Below are 23,750 nucleotides of genomic sequence, written 5' to 3' on the forward strand. Positions count from 1 at the left end.
GTAAAAAAATAATATTTTTCTTTCCCAATTTTTTTTATGCCCCATTTTTTTTTTTTTTTTTTTTTGTGAAGATCTTTTGAGTTTCTGGTGTTGTTGGCTTACCAAGATAGTCTTGTTGGTGACCGAGAAGCTTTGTTAAAACACCAATAGACTGCAAAGTCATCGTTTAATCTTAGCTTGCGCAAGTCTACCAGCACAATGACTACCAGATGACTGGCACTCCGGGATTTCCCATGCTACAGTCGATCCATCTGATTTGAGCAGAAATGCGTCAGTTGGCTGGAGGTCAGTTTGGTTCCCCTTCAGGAACTCGAGCTGCGTCGAGTCGCTTTGGGAACGCCCTTGCGTGACCGCGTTCTGAAGCACGTGTCAAATCCGTCCAATGGAGCAGCGAGACGTCACGAGCAGGGTGACGTAAGCACCAGAAAGCATAAAGGCACATCCGGCCGGGCGCAAACCAGCTTCTGCTCTTCAGTAGCGCTCTGTGTATGTGTCTGTCTATTTACTGTTGTCTGTCCGCACAAGCACTCATATATATAAAACAATGAGAAAGTCTATGGCGAGCGAACGGCATTACAAACGCTGTGTTTCTCCCTGCCCACGATATCTGGCGGCAGGGGATACACACGATGTGTGTGTCGTTTGTTTAGGAGCAAAGCATGCACGGTCACACGTGTGGTTGAGAAAGACCAACACAGACCATTAGTGATGACAAAACATTCACCCGTCCCGGCCAAAGCAGAGCGGATTTGTGCATCAGCGTCAGGTTTTTTGTGCTCGTTTACTCTTTAAAGGCACTCGTGTCGCTTAGATGATTAATTATCAGCATCTGTCAGCTTGGGAGTAAATGCTTCACAGCATGAGGATGCTGAGAGTGATTTTAGGATGATTACACTGGAGATGTGGATGTTTCTTCATCTGTGCTGGATGAGTGAATGAATCACAGGCTGTGAGAGCTGTGGAAATGTCCTGTCCTTTCACTTCAGCAGGGAATTCAACATGTTGAGTTTTCATATGGTTTGCAGGAGAAAGACGAACATCTCTTCTGTTCTGCCGTGCTGATTCGAGAAGCAGCTATAGACTCATTTGGGTCCATTATTTGTCCTCTAGAGGAATTTCGCAGAAAGCCGGTCCAGAGCGCAGAGAGAGTGTGTGTCGCTTTTGTGTTTTCAGTGATGAAAGCAGGCCGTTTTATGCTTGGTTCAAACATGCTGCATTTTTAAACCGGCTGATAATGGATCTGCAAACCAGCAAAAGCTAAAACTGACTGAAACAGGTTTGTGAGATAAAGTAGGCCAAACCTTGTGAAAAAGAAGTGCGCTTAGTGTACTTCAGATTCTAAAGGTATATATTTATTAAAACTGTGCTCATTCAGTACTTGTCAAAATTTGGATTTCTGAAGGATCATGTGACACTGAAGACTGAAGTAATGATGCTGATAAAATAAATACAAAAATAAATAATAAATTACATTTTAACATGTAGTGAAATAGTGAACAACTATTTTAAAATTGTAATAATATTTAACTTTTTAATGATTAAAAATGCAGCATTGGTGAACAGAAGAGACTTCTTTCAGAAACATTTAAAAATCATAATGTTTCCAGACTTTTTACAAGTATTATGTTGGTATAGAAACCATTTTCACTCAGAAAATTAAACGGAAAAGGACAAAGAAACAAAGAACAATTACAAAGTAACACACTGAAAAACTGTAAAACTTAGTTTTTATTGCAATTTTATTGTAAAACACACTCCAATATTCTTTCTTTTATGTACAACTTTAAATAAATAAATCCTTTAAAAAGTGCACTTTGGAATTTTGTCAATTTAAGTTTTAAAGTACATTTTAAATAATTGTTTATTAATATTTTATCCTGATTCAGAGTACACTTATTGTTGTGTTGACTAACATACTGAAGCACATGTAAAGTCCTTGATTATAATGTACTGACAAGCATTTATGATAAACTAAAATATACTTTTAATGTAATTTCTATTGAAACTTGTATGCCATGTATTTAAATATATTTGCAATTACTCCTTTATAATAATAATAATGAAAAATATATTACATTTAGTACATTTAAAATATATTAACTGTAAGTGTAATGTTGAATAACCATATTTCAAGACAATAGAAGTAATTATGAAATTACATATAAAGATGTACTTAAGTCCTGCTTAGTTCAGCTAATTGCATTTAGTAAGTAAACTGTATACATTTTTATTTAATTGCAATTAAGTGTCTGAAAACATTACATTCAGTTCACACTTAAGTATATTCTTGTAAAGTTTATTATTTCCATAACAAGAACTCTTTTTAAAGCCATGCTAAAGTGTACAGCTTTTTCACAAGCGCATATCAGCTTCTCTTTCCTCCCAGTTCCTCTCTGGTCTTCTTCTTACAGGCAGATGCATTTCATCAAAACAAACACAGTTTAATGTCTGAACTGTCACTGACATCATCGTCCTCAGTTTATAGGTCAATGATAATTTACTCTCCCTAATGTTCTTTCAAACCCATATGAGTTTCTTAGTAAAGTGTGACAGAATTGTCATTTTTGTATACCATTAACTATCCCTTTAAAGCACAACACACACACACACACACGCACACACACACACACACACACACACACACACACACACACACACACACACACACAGAAACAGGGGGGGAGAGAAGCGGGGTGGGGCGCAGTGGGGGGGTCTGTAAAACAAAATATCATCTTTGGCCATATTAGCCTAGGCCTACTCAATAACATTAACACAGGCTTTACTCCTTTCAAACTTTATCTGGAATGTCACTGTTTCTGTCACTGCAACTTCTCTCTCTCTCCCACGAAAAACACACACACACACACACACACACACACACACACACACACACACACACACACACACACACACACACACACACACACACACACAGAAACAGGGGTGGAGTGAAGCGGGTTGAGTCGCAGTGGGTGGAGCTTCAGGCTTCATTGATGTCACTGTCTGGCAGCGCTCCGGTCACGCTGGCCGAGAGCCGAGTCTGGGATCCTGGAGCCGACCCGGGTCGAGAGCAGAGCCGAAGAATAACGGGAAGCTGTTATGCATCAGCAAAGCCCTGAAAAAAGTGCTCTTGAGAAAAAAAACGAGCAAAAGGAAAACAATTGTATCTTGAAAGTACAGGAACAAAAATAGCAGGGGCAAGTGATCAGGCACCGCGGTGGACATTGTTTGGCCCAAATGAACTGAGGTGGACAGCAATGGATTATGGGAGGTCTGTGTTTCTGTAAACACCATTGAGGATTGCTGCAAATTATTAACATGACTGGATTGTTTCCTTCAGCACGCAGTTTCCATATTAAATATAGAAGGTGCGTCAGCAGATGCCAACACGAGACACGGAAATCAAAATAAAGCCGTTTGCAGTGAAAATGCACCTCACAACACAGATTCACAATCATGATTTAGATGTGAGTCACACAGAGCACCAATTAACCATTATTAGCAATATACATTACACCATTCAAAGGTTTTATTGAATGGTGCAATGTTTTTTTTTTAAGTTTGTTAATTTTTAATAGGGTCCAGTGACAGTGACAATAAAGACATTTATCATGTTACAAAATATTTCTATTTCAAATAAATGCTGTTCTTTGAACATTCTAAAAATAAAATGTATACATTTCCATGGCAGCACAAATGTTTTCAACACTGATAAAAATGAGAAATGTTTCTTTAGCAGCAAATCAGCTTATATTAAAATGATTTCTGAAGGACCATGTAACACTGAAGACTGGAGTAATGATCAGTTTTGATCATGGCAATAAATTGCATTTTAACATACAGTATATTAACAGTTATTTTAAATAGTAATAATATTTCACAATTTTTACTGTGTTTTTGAGCACGCAAAGGCAGCCTTGGTGAGAGAAGAGACTTGTTTATACATTTGTATTTAATATACATTTCTACTGAGAAAACTAACAATAAATATATGCAAACAAGTATCTGTTTCTATCAAGTTGACACTGCATTTACTGTATTTACATCAGAGTACATTTAGATGTTTAAAACCTCAAGAATCAAAGGTACAGTTTCATACACAGTTTCTCCATCTCTGTCAGGAGACTGGAGCTCTTTAACACTGCCATAGGTCTCATGATGAGGACTCTCAGTTTTGGAGCAGTTCTGGGCAAATTCACAGTATTTCTCAAACTCTGCATTTGGAGGAAGACTTGGACATTTTCCTTTATATTTGAAAAGCTTCTTGGTGTTGTGCACAGATGGTGTTTATTATTGCATGTTCTCTGAACACATGTTGATGCTAATCTACTAATGACAGTAAAGAAGGTGGTCCAAAGCAACAAGGTCATTACGAGTGTTGCTGTTCTTCTTTGTAAATGACTTTTATAAATGTCTGGCTTGTTTTAACTTTGACGTTTTCGATGAACTCACCTTCCCCAGGGAGTAGTTAGAATTTTCATTTACTCAGACTTCGGTTCAGCTCTGCTCTGGTCTAGCGATGAGGAAGGATACAGCTGAGAATGTTGACGTTGTGTGTGATTACGAGTGGATTTGCTCCGAGTACGTGCTGGTCCGGGTTTGGCTCGACCCTCTGATTTACCCCAGATGGAAGCTCTTTCTCTAGATTCACACAGTAGTTGCTCTGAAATCCCGGGACACATATTTCATAATCTGAGTGTTGCTCAACTCTAAATATATTGTCGAGGATGCATTAATATGATCTGATTGATCAAATGGTTTGCTGTAATTCTTGCTGGACACCATGTTTGTGCATTAAAGGAATAGTTCACCCAAACATTCAAATGTATTGACAATGTCCTCACTCTCAGGCCATTCAAGATGTAGATGAGTTTGTTTCTTCATCATATTTGTAGAAATGTAGCATCACATCACGTGCTCGCCAATGGATCCCCTGGAGTGAATGGGTGCCATCAGAATGAGAGTCCAAACAGCTGATAAAAACATCACAATAATCCACAAGTAATCCACATGATTCCAGTCCATCTATTAATGTCTTGTGAAGCCAAAAGCTGCTTGTCTGTAAGAAACAAATTCATCAAGACATTTTTAACTTCAAATGAACCTTCTATCCATAATAATGCTTCCTCCAGTGAAAAAATTGTCTGGTCTGAATCAGGAGAGAAATATGAACAGATCAAGCTCCGTTTACAAGCCAAAACAGCTCTAAACAAAATGTGGGTGGATTTTAGGATAGCAAGAGATGGACTTTTTCACTGGAGGAAGCGTTATTATGTTTAATGGACTTGTATTTTAGCAATGGATTGAAGTTAGGAGTGTAGATTACTTGTCGATTATTGTGGTTTTTAACAGCTGTTTGGACTCTCATTCTGACGGCACCCATTCACTGCAGAGGATCCATTAGTGAGCAAGTGATAGAATTATATATTTCTCCAATATTTTCTCCACATTTTCAGCGCATTTTCATTTTTGGGTGAACTATTCCTTCAAGGAGTAATTAAAGTTCACAGTGGACTAGGGCTGTCAAAATGGCTGAAAAACGAAATTCGAATTTTGTACTTGAATATTATCAATATTCAAATTATATTAGAATTTAAAAGGCATAATTTCAGTTAGGGAGAAAAAAAGCTGTTAGCGTCTCACTTGAGGCCACAAGAGGGCGCATCGAGCAAAATATTACTAATGCACGTTTCTTCAAAGCAATAAAATAACAGGACTATCTTTGAAAAAAATGCATAATGTTTAAAATAATGTTTATAAACTATATATAAAATTAATGAAGTTACTTAAACAATTAGAAACAAAATAGCATCTTGTATGTATGTATGTATAGTTAATGCAAAGGACCGAAAACCAATCACAAATAGTACTTTTTTCATTTAAAAACATGAGATGCAGTGGGATGGGGAAAAACTGCCATAAAGTCTCGACGCTTGTTCGGCACCCATTCACTGCAGAGGATCCATTAGTGAGCAAGTGATAGAATGATATATTTCTCCAATATTTTCTCCACATTTTCAGCGCATTTTCATAGTTTATAAACTATATATACAATTAATTAAGTTACTTAAACAATTAGAAACAAAATAGCATCTTGTATGTATGTATGTATAGTTAATACAAAGGACCGAAAACCAATCACAAATAGTACTTTTTTCATTTAAAAACACTTTGAAAAAAATGCATAATGTTTAAAATAATGTTTATAAACTATATATAAAATTAATGAAGTTACTTAAACAATTAGAAACAAAATAGCATCTTGTATGTATGTATGTATAGTTAATGCAAAGGACCGAAAACCAATCACAAATAGTACTTTTTTCATTTAAAAACATGAGATGCAGTGGGATGGGGAAAAACTGCCATAAAGTTTGTTTATGTATGATATATTTAAAAACATATTATATTTTTCATTTATACTATGAATATGTATTGTGCTGTTTACAACATAAAGCCTATTTGCAATTGGTAATAAGATGTTTTGTCAGAAAGAACATTTTTTGCACTAAATGGGCTCAAACATTAAATTCAAAAACTTCCGTTCTTGTATTTTCACAGGAAAAACAGACAATGTTAGAACTCTTCTTAACCGCGGCAAACCCATCAGTGGTGATCATCTCCTCAGGCAGTGCACAAACCATCCTGCTTCATGACAATCCCACAGTGAACATCTACGTAAGTACCGATGCATTCAGTGTTTTCATTTGTAAATCCCGCCAGAGTTGCTAAAAATAACACATGTTGCACATGCAAAGGATTCATCCAGATCTACATTTGTTGACGAGCTGCCAGCATAAAGACGTTTGCATCCACATCTTTATATTTAACAGTGGAACAAATGGTGTGTTGCGTGGGAGCCGTTGGCAGGTGTCTGACAATAAAAGCAGCTACAGCTGCACACTTTCAGCTCTGTTTTGAGAGGCAATTAACCTTGTTTGTTTAGCCCATGACCCCATGAGAATTTGCAAACAGACTTAACTAGTGTCGAATATGGATGTGCCAGAGCTCTCGAAACAAAACAGCCCAGTATGACAAAAGCAGTGCTGCTCCATGATTTGTTTTCTTCAATTTGTTCTTTCCACTGCTGAACCTTGTTAACCTTTATTAGATTGCTGTGGAACAATGCGCATTGGAACTGCAGTGCAAAACGAAAGGGAGCGAACGTCTATTTCCTTGCAAGGAGGGGAAATTCAACTCCGCCCCAATTGTGACTGAATCCAGACTATGAGATATTAAAAATGCAGTGTGTTATGATGGGAGAATCTGATGGCCTGGGGAGACATGCGATGTCTTGAGTCTGGAGAAACAGCATGTGTTGTTCTTGAGGGTTCTTATCAATAGACGCGGTCAGGCCGGGCAGAGAAACACTCCCGACCGTTTCCAACACCAGCCTGAATCCATCACAACCTGTTCGACTCGACAGGCAGAGAACGAAGTCTGCTTTTCAGAGTAGATTGTACTATTTACATACATAGAATATCAACACTGCTTTTCAATGTTTAATTGAAGGGATAGTTCACATAAAAATGAAAATTCTTTCATTAATTACTCACCCTCATGTCATTCGAAACCTGTAAGAACGTTGTTCACCTTTGGAACACAAATTAAGATTAGGGGTAGGCAGGGAAGTGCACAGACATTTTGAGGTGCAGGAGCTCAAGTGGAAAAAAGGGCACTTCTCATATATATTTTATTAATCGAGATTTTTTTCTAAACAAAACGTCACTTGTTATTTAAAAGTTGAACTTACATTAATTTACATGGCTTTCTAAACATGCCGCTCTTTTGTGCGAGACGCGAGTGCAATGGTGATAGATTTCCCTATAGAAAATGCGATAAATATGCGTTCTGTGTGAACGGCTTGGTTTCAGTTTTGATGCAAACAACATCTTCTCCGCATTGATTTTCTCTTTTTCCGCAATATTTTGGAACAATGTAGCAGTGCCACATCTAGTGGGTTCAACTGGATAGGCTAACAAAAACATTAAAATGCAATGACACCTACATCATCATCGCATCTCGTGTGCCACTGATAAGGCAGCCTGATGCACACCTAAAATTAGAATGCAACGTTATTGTATTCGAATGTAGATTTATATTTAAAATTCGACGAATATTCAAAATTCGAAATTTTTTTGACAGCCCTACAGTGGACAGAGGCTCAGTCTTGTAGAGTCAGATGTCGATGGTACAGACACCAAACACATGTTACTCTGTTTATTCCTCCATGAAACATTCATGGCTGCCCTCCTCTCATGGTCTTGTCGATACACTCATTGCAGTGGAGCGTGATAGAGATTTCTGCAGAAAGTTTCTCTCAAACCTCACTGAAGCACCGGCAGCAGTCAATGTGCTGTGAGATCTCTGTGTTCACTGGGTCACTTGTGCTGGGATTCACTTCAGCTCGTCTTTACCCTGCTGCACCTCATGAAGTCTTGGCCATGACACATCAGGGTTAACTAAACTCAAACTCAAACTCAAAAAAAAAAAAAACTTATTTATTTAATATAATAATACTAATAATATAATATATGTTATGTGCATGATAACATGGTAACAATTCATACTGAATGTGAGGGAGATTTTATTAAGAGTGTTGTTTAAACTGTCTAAATGCTTTATTATATGCTTGAGTTATTTTGATGTGCTAAAAGACCAACAGGAAATGTCACTGTGTGTGTGTGCAGACAAGTGTAAGACCAAAAATGTTATTTTAGCTTCTTAGATCATCCTAGCTTCTTAGAAATTATTTTTCCATAAATACTTAGAAAACGCATCTAGGGGACATAGTTGGATACCTTAAATGGGCAAATTTTTTGAATATGCATTATGATTGGATGAGATTGAAGCATCCTGATTTAATTGGGGTATAAATGCTAAGTCAACGTATTTTCCTGTTTGTCGCACTCTGCAGGCAGCATGAATGAGTGTTATGACTGTAGACCTTTTCTTGCGAGAAAATAAATATTCAAAAGATTGTTGTCTCATACCTTCATTGAAATGGAAGATTGCCACAACACTAAAAAAAGAAAAGAAATAATATTCATTAAAACTACATTACATCAGTTATGTCTTCCATGTCATTTCATTTTAATTCTACTTCATTAAATTCTAATTCTAATTGAAATTTTCCATCCTGTTTGCCAATTTAAAAAGTATTCTCAATCCAGTCCTGAATGACTCACCAGCTACAGGGTACAAAATAAAGATCATTCCTTCACTGAGGAACAGTGAAAGTAAAGCTTCTGGAAACAAACATTCCTCAAAAGCCTGATGATCAGATTTGAGACTCACTGATTTTTCTAAAAATGATCTCTGGATAATCAAGTAAAGCCAAGCTGCTTCAGTTCAGTAAGTGTTCATCTGGAAATATTAATAAGAGTTATTCTTATGTTTATTTTATAAAAATCTAAGATTTGAAGCATGAAATTATGTACGTTTGTACAATTATACTAAAATACCTTTTATTTGATAAAAAAAGTCTAAACTATCAATCAGATGACAGAAGGAATGGAGTAGAATGTGTGACAGAAATGTTTTGATTATGTTGATCATTTGCAAGCCTTAGAAATTCATCAGCTATGATACAGTAGCTTGGGGTTAAAATTGACAGGTCTGTTTACGTCTTAATGTGCACCTCAACTCGCAGCTTTACTGTCACACTTTATTTTAAGGTACAATTTTCACCATTAACAAACCATTAACTACGACTTTTGCCTCAATAAACACCTAATTAGCTTCTTATTAGTAGTTAGTAAGGTAGTTGTTAAGTTTAGATATTGGGTAGGATTAGGGATGTAGAATATGGTCATGCAGAATATGTGATTTATAAGTACTAATAAAAAGCCAGTTTGTTAATAATACGCATACTAATAAGCAACTAGTTAATAGTGAGAATTGGTCCCTATACTGTGTTACCACACATTACTTGTGTAGTGGAGATTCCTATAATGAGTCCGCTGCAAAATGCTCAAGTGGGTGCTAGCTAGCCATTTAAATGTAAAGCAGTAAGCTCATTGGCTGCGTATGCAACATGAACCAATCAGCTTGTGCCAAGTTGCTTAAAACGATAACAATAATTAGACGATATTTATATAAATTGATATAATAATCGATAAAATATAAATTGAATAATAAATTATAAAGCCTTTTTTTCTAAAAGTGTGCATAATCTTTTCAGTCAAATTCTTAAATTGAATCAGTCAATTAGAATAATAAGTCATTTGGGCTGTTACCAAGCAAATTAAATCAGTATTGACAAAATTAATCTTTGCAATGCAGAGAAAACACAGAAGCTACATTAGAAGTGGCATTTAGATGCATTTACACACTGTTTAATGCAGGACATGAATGTATTTAACCTGCAGTTATAAATGCATTAATATTGTTTTGATATTTTAATCATAAAACGTAAAATACTTATATTTAAAATTATATATAAAAAATAACCAAACAAAGTAGTTTCACTTTCACAACGAAAAACACGGCGGCCTAGCGTTAGTGGAAGCTGTGGCTTAGCGTGAGCAGAGGCGGAGGGGGTTGAGAACGGCAACCACATGTGACGACCCTGGGCTGGACTCCGCTTCGTCCACGGTGAAAGCCGATCCGGCGATCCACAGCACTAAGTTGATGTATTCCCTCAGCGACCAGCACAGATCAGCTCTAGGCATGACGAAGCAGATATCGTTCTCTTTTGGAAGACCAAACAAAGTAGTTTCGCTTTCACAACGAAGCACACAGCGCCTTCACAACATGGCAGCAGCGGCAACAATACTACAGTGAGAATAAAAGTTACGCCTTCATCCTTTGCGTGAACATTTGGGTGGCGTTATGCAAATCTTCCCACATAGTGAGGTAGATATGTGAGGCCGTGTTAGAACGAGCCGTTTTAGGTAGGCGTGGTTGACTCTTAACTTTTATAAAGAATATCTCTTTGGATTTGAGACTTTAGTCTTTGCAACTTTACAGATCTTCTTTATGCACCAAGAGCTTGTTAACACTCCAAAGAGAAATTTAAAATTGAAATCGCATCATATGGCCCCTTTAACATAAAACATTGAATACTGATATTTAAAATTATTATAAAAAAAATTAAAAGATACTTTAAATGGGAAATTAAAACCACCAGTAGGTGGCAGCAAGTCACTGTTAATAAGCGAGTCATTGCGACTGATCCGAATCATTTAAATGGTTGATTCATTCAGGAACAAAACAGCGTCATTGTTGTCGAAATAGAGCAAAAACAGTCAATATTGTGTCTAAAATGTAAGTGTCTTAATATTAAATTCTTGTTTATTGAACTGCTGTATAAAATTTGCAAGGGCGTAAATTTTGTCTAACAATAAACAATAAACATAACATTTCTCAAGAGCAATTTTTGAAGGGGACACAAATAATACAGCTAAATAGTACTTGTAAGGATATTTATATACAGTGGAAAGCCTTACTACTAATAGTGTAGCAGGGAGACAGTGCCAAATGAGACAACTTCAGGCTGTTATCGCGTTGCAACTGCGCTCGTGTCAAGTTGAAGACATTACTATTCGTCACAGTATTGCCAAGTCCGTGGTTTTCCCGTGGAATTGGGCTACTTTATCACTCTTGCCGCGGGTTGTTTTTCATGTCCTCGGGTTGAAGTGACCCCAATAACGTGTATTTTAATCCCCGGAATGTGATTTTTACCGGGGGACCCCTTCGAAATGCAGTTAGTTTGGGCTAGTTTTGAGTAGCAATTGGGAGGGGTTTTGTTATGAAAACCTGGCAACCCTTTCCGTCAAGCAGGTCACGATATTATTCCGTCAAGCAGGTCAAGCAGGTCACGATATTATTGCTAACGTAGTGGATTCATCGAAAAATACATCATAAAGAGAAAATAATCACTACATCCAATGTTTAAGTGAATGAAATAGCCTTGACAGACTTACTGAAGTTCCACAACTATTGGCTTTGTTCTCTCTCACTGGACTTGTGTGTGTGTGTAGGTGATGTAAAAGAGGAAAGCAGGCATTTGGACCAAAGCACTGTGAGACAAGGGAGGGGGAGACTTAAAGTGTTTCTTAACTTAAAACGCATTTTTGCCCCGTTTGTGTTGTTTTACTACTGACAACTTAAAACTTAAAACATTGTTATTTATAACACATTTATGTTTTTAATCATATTTTTAGGGGGGGAGGGCAACCCTCAGATGATTGCCCCCCGACCCCCCGGGATTTCCGCCTATGTACAATTGTAATCACGCTGCTTTTTGGTGGAAAAACGTCAGTCTTCGCATGATTCTGATTAACTAGATGAAATTATATAAATATATACATTTCTGCCCCCCTATCATGAATTTTGTTATCATTCTAAATGCATTTTAATAAACTGAATATTTAAACTTTAGCTAACTTACATGGGAGCTCTCTCATGAGTCATGGATGTTAGCAAGAGAAATGAACAATAAAAACTCCCCAGAAAAAAGGGTACTTTCTCTCGAGGGACAAAAAGGGCAAGTGCTCAAGCCCCCTTTGATGTCTATGTGTACACGTGCCTGTTTAAGCACTATCACTTTAAACACAAATGCCTTTCCAGTAGAATCAGTATCACATTCATTATACACTGAATACTGTCATCATTTATCGCTTTTGTTATTCATGTACCACAAAAAATACTACTGTATTTTCTTGTAACATTTGACAACCAAAGCAAAAATTCTGACAGATTGTGCCCAAAAATTAAATTACTTTAGTGCCACATGATCCTTCAGAAATATTCTAATGTGCTGATTTGCTGCTCAAGAAACATTTCTGGTTATTATCAATGTTGATAATACATATACATGATATTTTTCAGGATTCACAGATAAATAGAAAGTTCAAAAGAACAGCATTTATTTGAAATATAAATCTTTTGTAACATTATAAATGTTCTTACTGTCACTTTTGATCAATTTCAAGTCAAGTCAAGTCAAGTCTGCTTTATTGTCAATTCTTCCACATGTACAGCACATACACACAGATAACTGAAATTGTGTTACTCTCAGACCCTTGGTGCATACAGATAACACTAACAGTAGAACATAAATACAGATAGATACAGATTAAATATAAAATACAACTATACAAATATACAAATAAGGTAAAATGTAAAAAAAGATATAAAGCAGCACAAGGCACCTTGCAGATAGAGTGCAATCCAGTGTAGTAAACAACAGTGCAGATATAATGATTTGTAGTGTAAAAGAGCTTATTCAGACTGAACCAGAGTTCAGTGGTGCATGGGGCAAAAGAGGGACAGCCTATGGATGAAGCTGTCCTTCAGTCTGCTGGTCCTGGCCTGGAGACTCCGCAGTCTCCTCCCTGATGGCAGCAGACTAATGAAGTTGTGTGTCGGGTGAGTGGGATCACCTGCAATGCAGAGGGCTTTGCGGGTGAGACAGGTGTTGTAAATGTCCTGGAGGAAGGGGAGAGAGGCACCAACGATCTTCTCAGCTGCTCTCACTATGCGTTGAAGTGTCTTGCGGCAGGACGCGTTGCAGGCGCCATACCACACAGTAATGCAGCTCGTCAGAATGCTCTCGATGGTGCCTCTGTAGAAGGTGCACATGATGGGGCCGGGGCTCTGGCTCTTCTTAGTTTGCGGAGGAAGTAAAGACACTGCTGTGTTTTCTTGGCCAGTGCTACGGTGTTGTCAGCCCAGGAAAGATCCTCTGTGATGTGCACACCCAGGAACTTGGTGCTGCTCACCCTCTCCACAGTCACACCATTGACGGTCAGAGGAGCATGCTGAGTGCGCACTCTCCTGAAGTCAATAACAATCTCCTTAGTTTTCTCCACATTCAGAGAGAGATTGTTGTCACTGCACCACCCGCCCAGGCGGCTCACCTCGCTCCTGTAGTTTGTCTCATCTCTGTTGCTAATGAGACCCACTACAGTTGTGTCATCCGCAAACTTAATAAGGAGGTTGGAGTTGTGTGATGGTGTGCAGTCGTGGGTCAGCAGAGTGAAGAGGAGGGGGCTCAGCACACATCCTTGGGGGGCCCCAGTGTTCAGTGTGATGGTGCTGGATGTGTTGCTGCCGACCCGTACTGCCTGAGGTCTTCCAGTCAGGAAGTCCAACAGCCAGTTGCACAGCGAAGTGTTGAGCCCCAGCTGGACCAGTTTGTGAATGAGCTGTTGAGGGATGATTGTGTTGAATGCTGAACTGAAGTCTATGAACAGCATTCTGACGTATGAGTCTTTTTTGTCCAGGTGTGTGAGTGCTGAGTGGAGGGTAGAGGCGATGGTGTCATCGGTCGAGCGTTTGGACCGATATGCAAACTGGAAGGGGTCCAAGGAGGGGGGGAGGGCAGACTTGATGTGGTGCATGACTAGCTGTTCAAAGCACTTCATGAGGATGGGGGTAAGTGCAATTTGACGGTAGTCATTGAAGCAGGATGGAGACGACTTCTTCGGGACTGGAATGATGGTGGTAGCTTTGAAGCATGTGGGGACAACAGCCTGACTTAGCGAGATGTTGAAAATGTCTGTGAAGACATCGGTGAGTTCCACTGCACAGTCTCTCAGTACACGCCCAGGAATGTTGTCAGGACCCGGAGCTTTGCCTGCATTGATCCTGCTGAGGGATCTCCTCGCGCTGTCCGGGGACAGCGTCATCACCTGGTCGCCGGGAGGAGGTGGAGTCTTCTGTGCAGTGGTGCTGTTTTGTGCCTCAAAGCGAGCGAAGAGGACGTTCAGCTCATTCAGCAGGGAGATAGTGCTGTCACAGGTGCGTGGTGGGGGCTTGTAGTCCGTAATGGTCTGTATCCCCTGCCACAGGCCCTGAGTGTCTCTGCTGTCGCTGAAACGATGGGCTATCCTCCTGGAGTACTGTCTTTTTGCCTCTCTGATGCCGCGGGAAAGGTTGGCCCTAGCTGTCTTCAGGCCCACCTCATCTCCAGCTCTGAAGGCAGCGTTCCGCGTCTTCAGGAGTCAGTTGACCTCCCATGTTAGCCACGGCTTCTGGTTGGCCCAGACAGTGATGATCTTTGTGACTGTTACATCATCAGTACACTTGGTGATGTAGGCAGTGACAGTCTCTGAGTACTCCTGGAGGTCTGTGGTGTTATTGTATGTGGCAGCCTGCTTAAACATATTCCAGTCAGTGGTGTTAAAACAGTCTTGAAGAGCCTCTGACACTGCTCACTGATGTGCTGGTACAGTTCATTTAGTGCCTCGCTCCTGTTGCTGTTGTTGGAGCTGGGAGGGATGTATACAGCAACGAGCAGTATGACTGTATATTCCCTCGGTAGAAAATGGACGGCACTAAATAATCATAAACTCCACCAGGGATGAGCAGTGTTTGCAGACCACAACAGCATAGTGACACCACGCATCATTGATGTAAACACAAAGCCCGCCGCCGCGGGTCTTACCTCCCTCGACGCGAGCTCTGTCTGCTCGATAGCATGTCAGAGCGGACAGACATGTAGTCACATGATATTCAGACTAGCAGCATGACTGTAAACATGGTGTATATTGAGAACTTTCATTTCTGACAATTTGATGCTTCATTGGTAAATAAAAGTATTACTTAAAAAAAATAAAAAAAATAATAATATATCTATAAAATACATTTAATTTAAATTTAAAATTACTGACCCACATTTTTTTTCATAAGTGATAAGTTACTGTAAGGGTCAAACTGTAGTTCTTACTTTTTATTCCATATATTATGCTGGAGTTTTGAATGTTAATTTTGGACCTTGGAGTCAAGTCTCAATATTACATCCAAAGCAGTGCAGAATTAAATATTATTCCCTCTTCTTTCAGCATATGCACTAAAATATATTTATTCCAGGCGTGACATATTCTGATGTTCGTTCACTATGTCATATATGTTTTTGCAGCGTGAGAGAAACTCTTTTGATGGAGACAAATCATTGCTTGTTATTGTTCTCCATTTCTTCGTAAATGTCATGTGACTGAAAAATTTGCTTAGGGTGCAAATATGCAGAACATTGTTTCTTATTTTTTCTATTGATTTGTGGGTGAAGTGTGACCTGATGGTCTGTTCTGGAGATTCATCATCACATCACACGTTTCTGATTGTTTCACTGGTTGCTTGCGGTCAAGCTGCTTCCTGCGGTTTTGATGCCTCACATCACTCATTCAAGACAAATGACCATCAATCTACAGACGCCTTATTGTGCTTCAGATGAGCTCGTGTCTACATGCTTTCCTGTCTCTGTATTTCCCTCCAATACACATGAAAAAGTCCAATCAGCCAGAGGTCTCGCTTCAGTAAAGTCCACTGACTCCCTCCCACTTCATAAACACAGAGACGGTCATTTGTACAGTATATTGCACATTGTAAATACTGAATAGTTTTGCTGACTTGAATACGATCAGTTTTGAGTATATTGACTATTTCACTCTGGCTGGGAATGTGGCTCAACCAATCAGAATGCAGAATTTTATAACTGAGTGATGTCACACTTGCAGTAACTTTGTTCTGATTGGGCTGCACGTAGTTTCATGATATTCAGACCAGCAGCATGACTGTAAACATGATGTATATTGAGAACTTTCATTTCTGACATAAATCGAGGTAGCTTGTATATTTCTTTTAGGGATGCACGATATATCGGCCACCATATCGGTATCGGCCCATATCGGCTCATTTTTTCTGTTATCGGTATCGGCCAAAATTTTCATATCGGTGCATCCCTAATTTCTTTCCTGTCTACAATAATAAGTCCAAAAGAAGGCAAAAACTGCAGGTTTTACTGAAGCTGTTTTTGCACTGATGCTAGACTTGTCATCAAAAAGACCCATTACCACATTTTAGTTGCTATATAAAGCTTGAATTTCCATTAAAATAACTGATTATATAAAATCACTCATAGCCTGATATGATATTTTGATCAACGCTCAGCCTTATCTGCACACTTTGAATGTGACCTTTTTCTTTGCACGGAAGGTTCATCATAATTAAGTGACGATTTGAAAAGCTGTGAGCAGTGGTAAAGGTATGACTGTCCTAGAATTTGTGTCTGCATAATACAGAGCTCTGGCTTTAAATCATGCTTCATAAATATTGCAAGGTTGTTGCCTTTGTATCATGTATATGTGTGTTTGTTTATATTCTGATTTCCATATCAGCTATTCTTATTCCATTGTTTTGCTGTACTGTGCATTTATTATGCTGTGCTTATGCTGTACACACACACACACACACACACACACACACACACACACACAGCAGTCAAAAGTTTAGAATAATTAAGATGGTTTATGTTTTTGAAAGAAGTGTCTCCTGCTCACCAGGAGTATATTTATTTGATCAAAAATACAGTACATTTTTTTTAAATAAATAAGTTTTCTGTGTAAATATATGTTAAAATGTAATTTATTGCTCTGATCAAAGTTGAATTCAGCATTATTAGTCTTCAGTGTCACAATTATGCTGATTTGCTGCTTAAGAAACATTTCTAAATGCTATCTATGTTGAAAGCAGTTGTGCTACCGAATATTTTTGTGGAAACCGTGATACATTTTATTTTTCAGGATTCATTGATGAATAGAAAGTTAAAAAGAACAGCACTTATTTGAAGCAGAAATCTTTTGTAACCTTATAAATGTCTTTACTGTCACTTTTGATTAATTTGATGCAACCTTGATCAATAAAAGTATTACTTTCTTTCATTTAAAAAAAGAAAAAAAACAGACCCCAAATATTTGAATGGTAGTTACACAACTGATTTCAACATTGATATTATTCAGAAATGTTTCTTGAGCAGCAAATCAGAATTCGATAATTGTAATAATATTCCATAATATTAAAGTTTTTTTTCTGTATTTTTCATCAAAAAAATGCAGCCTTGATGAGCAAAAGAGACTTCTTTGATATATTTTGAAAACCTTTCACCAGTAGTATGGAATTGTGTAATTTTTCTTTATACTTTACTGTAATAAACAGTAGATGAACTTCAGGGGAATGCTGTCAAAAGTCAGACACTGCCATCTAGGATCTCTGCGAGAAACTGCCTGACTGTAGATAACAGGCTTTAAACAGCAGTGCAGATATTGCTATGAAAGATTTGACATCAAGGAATCATTTGATTATTTGCATGTAGTGTTGTTTTCTGTGTTGTCCGCAAACAGAACTGTCCTTTTAGTTCCAGGCCCGCATGTGGAGACTGAAGTTGATTCTCCTGACCTGCTTTTATATTGTATCTTATCCTAAAATCAAACTCATTTCCATCCATCTTACAGGTAACAAACGGGTCTTCAATAAATGTTTTCCTGCCAGTTGGAGGACGTCCACAAACACACGTTGCCCCGTTCGCAGACAGCGATTCTGAAGTTCTGGAATGGGCAGCAGAGACGTTTGGTGGAGTGACGTCCTTCACCACAGCACGAGATCCCATGACCATAACTTTCACCGGGATGAAGGGTAAGATCATGCTCTGCATCGGTGTAGTCGCCTCTTAAGATGCGTGCATTATCAGTGATCTGGTCATTTCTGAAACACTGAACTCTTTCAGGTGCACAGCAACCATCAACGTGTGACCTGCAGCCAGAAACACCAGCAGATAAACAGTTCATTGATCTGAAGCTGACACCTCCATCCGATGAGCTCAAATCATGTTACACAAAGAATTCTGGGGAACCACTGCACGTGATCAATATTCCTGATGGCGTCAAAATACGGTAAATGGCACCAGTAGAAATGGGATATGGAAATGATTTATTTCCATGATTGGTCCAAAATGCAGCTTCTACTCTGACTGGGACAGTGCTTCACTTCTTCTGGCCTCTACTCATTATCTGTACAGCACAGAATTGAAGTTGAGGTTTCATTTGTTTGTTTTTAAAGATAGTTTAGTTTTATCTCTCCTCTGTTGTCATTGCTTCCAACATTGTCATCTTCTACTAAATCTCTCCTGTCTGAAGTTTAAAGTTGAAATGTGATCACTCCATTTTTTTAAAACTCTGGTCATGTATCAACATTGCATTAATGTGGCTTTTTTTCTTTTCAGGAATGTTTCTTTGCATGTACCATCCAAGTCTAAAGTGGTCCTGAGAGGTCCAGCAGGCACTGAGTGGACCATCGACGACACTAAGGATATCCAATTGCTGGTGAGAATTGCATGTGGAAGCTTATTTCCACCACAGAATACACATTTTTATCTAACTTTTGTTTTTCTTGTTATTGCAATCCATAGTGTATTCTGACTTTTCATATCATAAGTCACAAGTCATAAGTGAGAAAATCCATAGTGCAAGTTAACTCGCAACAATAACTTTACATAACTCACATTTGCAAGTTACATAATGCAATTCTGACTTTTACATCTCACAATTCTGAAAACGTTCTTCTGTGTTCACATCTTGCAATTAATAATTAGCTAATTTTGTCCAAATCGTGAAAAAAGATCCAAACTGTGAATTTATAACTTGCAATTACACGTTTACATCTTGCAATTAATACCTTGCAGTTGCAAGACATAAATTTACAATTCTGAGAAAAAAAGACCCAAATTGTCATTTTATAACCCACGATTACGAGTTTATATCTTGCAGCTCTGGCTTTTTTACATCTTGCAATTAATAACTCATAATTTTGAGTTCCAAACTAGCCTGCAATTATGAGTTTGCATCTAGGCATTCTGACTTATTTTCTTTGCAACTTGTAATTGCGAGACATAAACTCACAATTCTGAGGAAAAAATATCCAAACTGTGTCATTCAGATTATTTTTATTTATTATTTTGTCAGGATTCTGAATTTACATCTCAAAATTACTAACTTTCAATCAAAGTAAAGAAAAAAAGTCTGAATTGTGAATGTATAGCTCACAATTATGAGTTTACATCTCACAATTCTGACTTTTTTCTCATAATTCTGAGTTGTGCATATGAATTTCTAGAAAAAAGTAAGAATTGAGAGATAATGACTTTATATATTTATTGTATTGCGTAAATAAGCTTCCACATTTTCATGACCTTAAATCATCAAAAATAAGTGCTTTTTACCAGTACCTAACAAATTAAATAACAAGCATTCTGTATGACTAAGTATTTACGTTTCTCTTTTACAGGCGAACAATCGTATAATCCTTAATGGATTGAGTTTGCCTCCGAGGAGGACGATCTCTGATGACCCTAGAGAAATCAGGCAGAATGTGTTGTTATACTACAACAGCACCTCTATCACCAGCTACTCTGAGATCCGTCTGAACATGTCACACATCCAGCTGTGGATCAGGGACAGCACAAGCTCCTCAGGTAATGTGCTGTGGATCTTCTTTCACTCTCATTCGCCTGGACATTAGGTTTGGTCAGGAATCAGGCCTCATTGTGTAGTTCTTGGCTGCTTTTACTGCTCAGCTCTACAGGAAGACAGACAGACCCATTTGTCCATCAAAATACCAGAACTCATCATATAAAGGACTTTTTTCCCAGTGTTTAATTTTATCAACTTTTTTTTATTTTTTAGAATAAATCAAAACAGACACAAGCGAGTTGATTGTTTTCATGCAGTATAGAGCTATGAAATTAATGTGGAGGGCAGCTCAATTAATTTGATCTGGGAATGTCTGAGTTCATTTTGAGTCTTTTTCTCAGGAGTAAAGCAAAGGCAAAGTAACTAAAGTAAAAGCCTCCATTTTGCTCACTGTTTAATCTAATTTCTATCTAAGAGAAACAGCTGAGATGTTACATATGTAATCTCATTTGAGGTTCTTCTTTCATGAGGATTCTCTGCTCTTCCAGTAAAACCAGTGCCTGAGTTTCATCATGGGATGCTCAAAAGCATTTAGGGTCAATCTGTTGAATTTTTATTAGCATGCATGAAAACATATGGACCACAAAACCAGTCTTAAGTCGCTTGGGTATATTTTTAGCAATAGCCAAAAAAACATTGTATGGGTCAAAATTATAAGTTTTTCTTTTATGCCAAAAATCATTAGGATATTAAGTAAAGATCATGTTCCATGAAGATATTTTGTAAATTTCCTACCGTAAATATATCAAAATTAAATATTTGATTAGTAATATGAATTGCTAATAACTTAATTTGGACAACTTTAAAGGCGATTTTCTCAGTATTTTGTTTTCTTGCACCCTCAGATTCCAGATTTTCAAATAGTTGTATCTCGGCCAAATATTGTCCTATCCTAACAAACATCAATGGAAAGCTTATTTATTCAGCTTTCAGATGATGTATAAATCTCAATTTCATAAAATTGACCCTTATAACTGGTTTTGTGGTCCAGGGTCACATATGCTCGTTGATTTGTTCCCGTCGTCTATAAGACCCGGCAGACACACACTCAGGTGTTCCTGATGTGCACTGATTCCATGAAAATGAGTTTACGTTGCTTGTAGCCTCAAGCTGCAGAAACATTGCTTTTCAATTATGGAAAGGTGTTGCAATTCTGTTGCGAGAGTTGTAAACCTTTATTAAATGTATTATTGAGACTGTTTGTCTGCTGTCCTGTTGCTTCACCTGTAGTATCAGCAGAAGTGGAGCACACCACACCAGCACCCAGTTCTTCTCCGGTTCCTCTTCAGATGCAGCTGTTCTCATCTCCAGACTACAGGTTGCCTCTGGATCCCAGCAGCAAAGTTCAGAGTGACAAGAGGGTCTATGCGGAGGTATATGATTCTCAGGGCTCATATAGTCTATATTTATTGTAATTATTCTGTGGAGATTTCTGCATGACCCATATTTGCAGCTTTCAGTAACAGGCATGTGATCAGCTACGAACAAAATAATAGTTTATAATAGTTTTCGAATGTACATAAACAACCCAAACTCACAGCGTTTGCAGAGATGAAATCATTAAAGGGATAGTTCACCCAAAAATGAAAATTCTGTCATTAATTACTTACCCTCATGTCGTTCCAAACCCATAAGACCTCTGTTCATCTTTGGAACACAAATTAAGATATTTTTGATGGAATCTGAGAGCAAAATGGCACCAGGATGACGCGGAGACGACGAATTGTTGAATAGAGTTGTTATTTTTTTTCTTTTGCGCACAAAAAGTATTCTCGTAGCTTCGTAATGTTACGGTTGAACCCCTGATGTCACATGGGTTATTTTACCGATCTCCTTGCAACGTTTCTGGACGTTGATCGTGTAAGGACCCTTGCCGTCTATGGGAGGGTTAGAGAGCTGTCAGAATGCATCACAAAGTTCTTATGGCTTTGGAATGACATGAGGGTGAGTAATTAATGACATAATTGTAATTTTTGGGTGAACTAACCCTTTAATGAAATCATACTTCTGTTTGGCTGATGAGTGACTTTTATTTTGACATCCTTTTTTAAACAACTTCAAACGTGCTTTCAAAAGTATAAATCTGTTTATTGCCTATCAAGGCCATTTCCAAATGATTTATTTCTAATTTAATAAAATAAAAAAAAATCACTGCAGCATATTACTTACTATCTTTAAACTAAATACTGTGATGTCATGTATGTCAGCTTTATATCAACATCTGCAACCAAAAAAAACATATCAGTCAACAACTAAATGGCCACATAATGGCATAAAATGAGCTGTCCACAGAATTTCTGAAACATATTAATTATTAGGAAATTTATTTCTAATCATATTCACTCAAAATAGTCTAAAAACAGCTATCAACCAATGACAATAATATCAAATGCTCAAATGTTGTCCAGATAACCTTATATTTGCACAATTCATGTGGCTCATACATACTTCAGAAATACTGAATTACAGAAAAATCCCATCCCTGCATTAAATGGTCTTTATTGTGCTGAAGCACTCTGTATACCCGGGTATCATGGCAAACACAATAGAAAATGATTGAGGTTCTGATATACAAATGAAACAATACAAATACAAACACCAATGCAAACACCTCAATTTGTTAAAACATTTATTCTTTCTCTATACCAGATCTCAAGTGAGAGCTACGGAGAGTTTTCCCTAAGCATTCAGGTCAGCAGCTGTTGGGTTCGCTCCATGCCAGTGGTGAGGAAAATGCCGTTCAAAGAGGAGGCATGTTACATCGAGGACTGTCCTAAGAGACTCAGCTTCTCCTTCGAGATGCTTCAGGACCTGCCGTCCAGCTCATGGGACCTCGAATGTGCAGTTAAACTTTGTTATGACAGTAAAAAGGTTAGTGGAGTTCTGTTTTTCAGACAGTGTAAAACACTCTTTGCAAAGCCCATATTACACAATCATCTCTTGTTGGTCTCTTTTGTGATTTTAGTTTTGTACAAGCGAAACACAAGTCAAGAGGAGCTTGCAGGTCAAGCCATATATCTCAAACCAAAGTGAGTACAAGCTAATTTCATCTCAGTGCAGCAAGAAAAATCATACTAAATGTCCATTTGAATGTGTTCAATCGATATGGGGTTGACAATGGCAAAAACTACAGAGCAGAGTGGCTGATGGCCGATACAATGCTGACATAGTAAGTGTAATACTAGTGGTTGCCAAATATTTGTTATTTTTTTAATTATTGGCATCAGCTGATATTTTTATTCTGTTTGGCTGATAAGTGTCATTTTTTTATTTTATTTTTTAAACTTTTTTTTCAACTACAACTTCTTAATTTGTGAAAAATACTATAGTAGGATTTGCTGAATCAAGAAATCTCTATCTAAAGAATAAATCTGTTTATCGCCTATCAACGACTTATTTTTAATTTAGTAAAAATAAAAATTTCACTGCAGTATGTTACTTACTATCAAATACTGTGATATCATATCAGCTTTATATCAATATCTGCAATCAAAAAAATCC

The 23,750-nt window shown here is 37.8% G+C and overlaps 1 protein-coding gene across 1 annotated transcript in view; it reads left to right on the forward strand.

Moving 5' to 3' along the window:
- The window catches only part of LOC107562335 (uncharacterized), a 50,547-nt gene that overhangs the window by 20,488 nt on the left and 6,309 nt on the right, over positions 1-23,750 (forward strand). The window contains exons 4-11 of the mRNA XM_016246970.1: positions 6,562-6,678; positions 18,237-18,417; positions 18,509-18,674; positions 19,004-19,103; positions 20,065-20,251; positions 21,480-21,622; positions 22,899-23,120; positions 23,215-23,278. Coding sequence (XP_016102456.1) covers positions 6,562-6,678; positions 18,237-18,417; positions 18,509-18,674; positions 19,004-19,103; positions 20,065-20,251; positions 21,480-21,622; positions 22,899-23,120; positions 23,215-23,278 — 1,180 coding nt within the window. The remainder of the gene's footprint in view (positions 1-6,561; positions 6,679-18,236; positions 18,418-18,508; positions 18,675-19,003; positions 19,104-20,064; positions 20,252-21,479; positions 21,623-22,898; positions 23,121-23,214; positions 23,279-23,750) is intronic.

This window comes from Sinocyclocheilus grahami, unplaced genomic scaffold (assembly GCF_001515645.1).
Source record: "Sinocyclocheilus grahami isolate Dianchi unplaced genomic scaffold, SAMN03320097.WGS_v1.1 scaffold818.1, whole genome shotgun sequence".
Taxonomy (NCBI): Eukaryota; Metazoa; Chordata; class Actinopteri; order Cypriniformes; family Cyprinidae; genus Sinocyclocheilus; species Sinocyclocheilus grahami.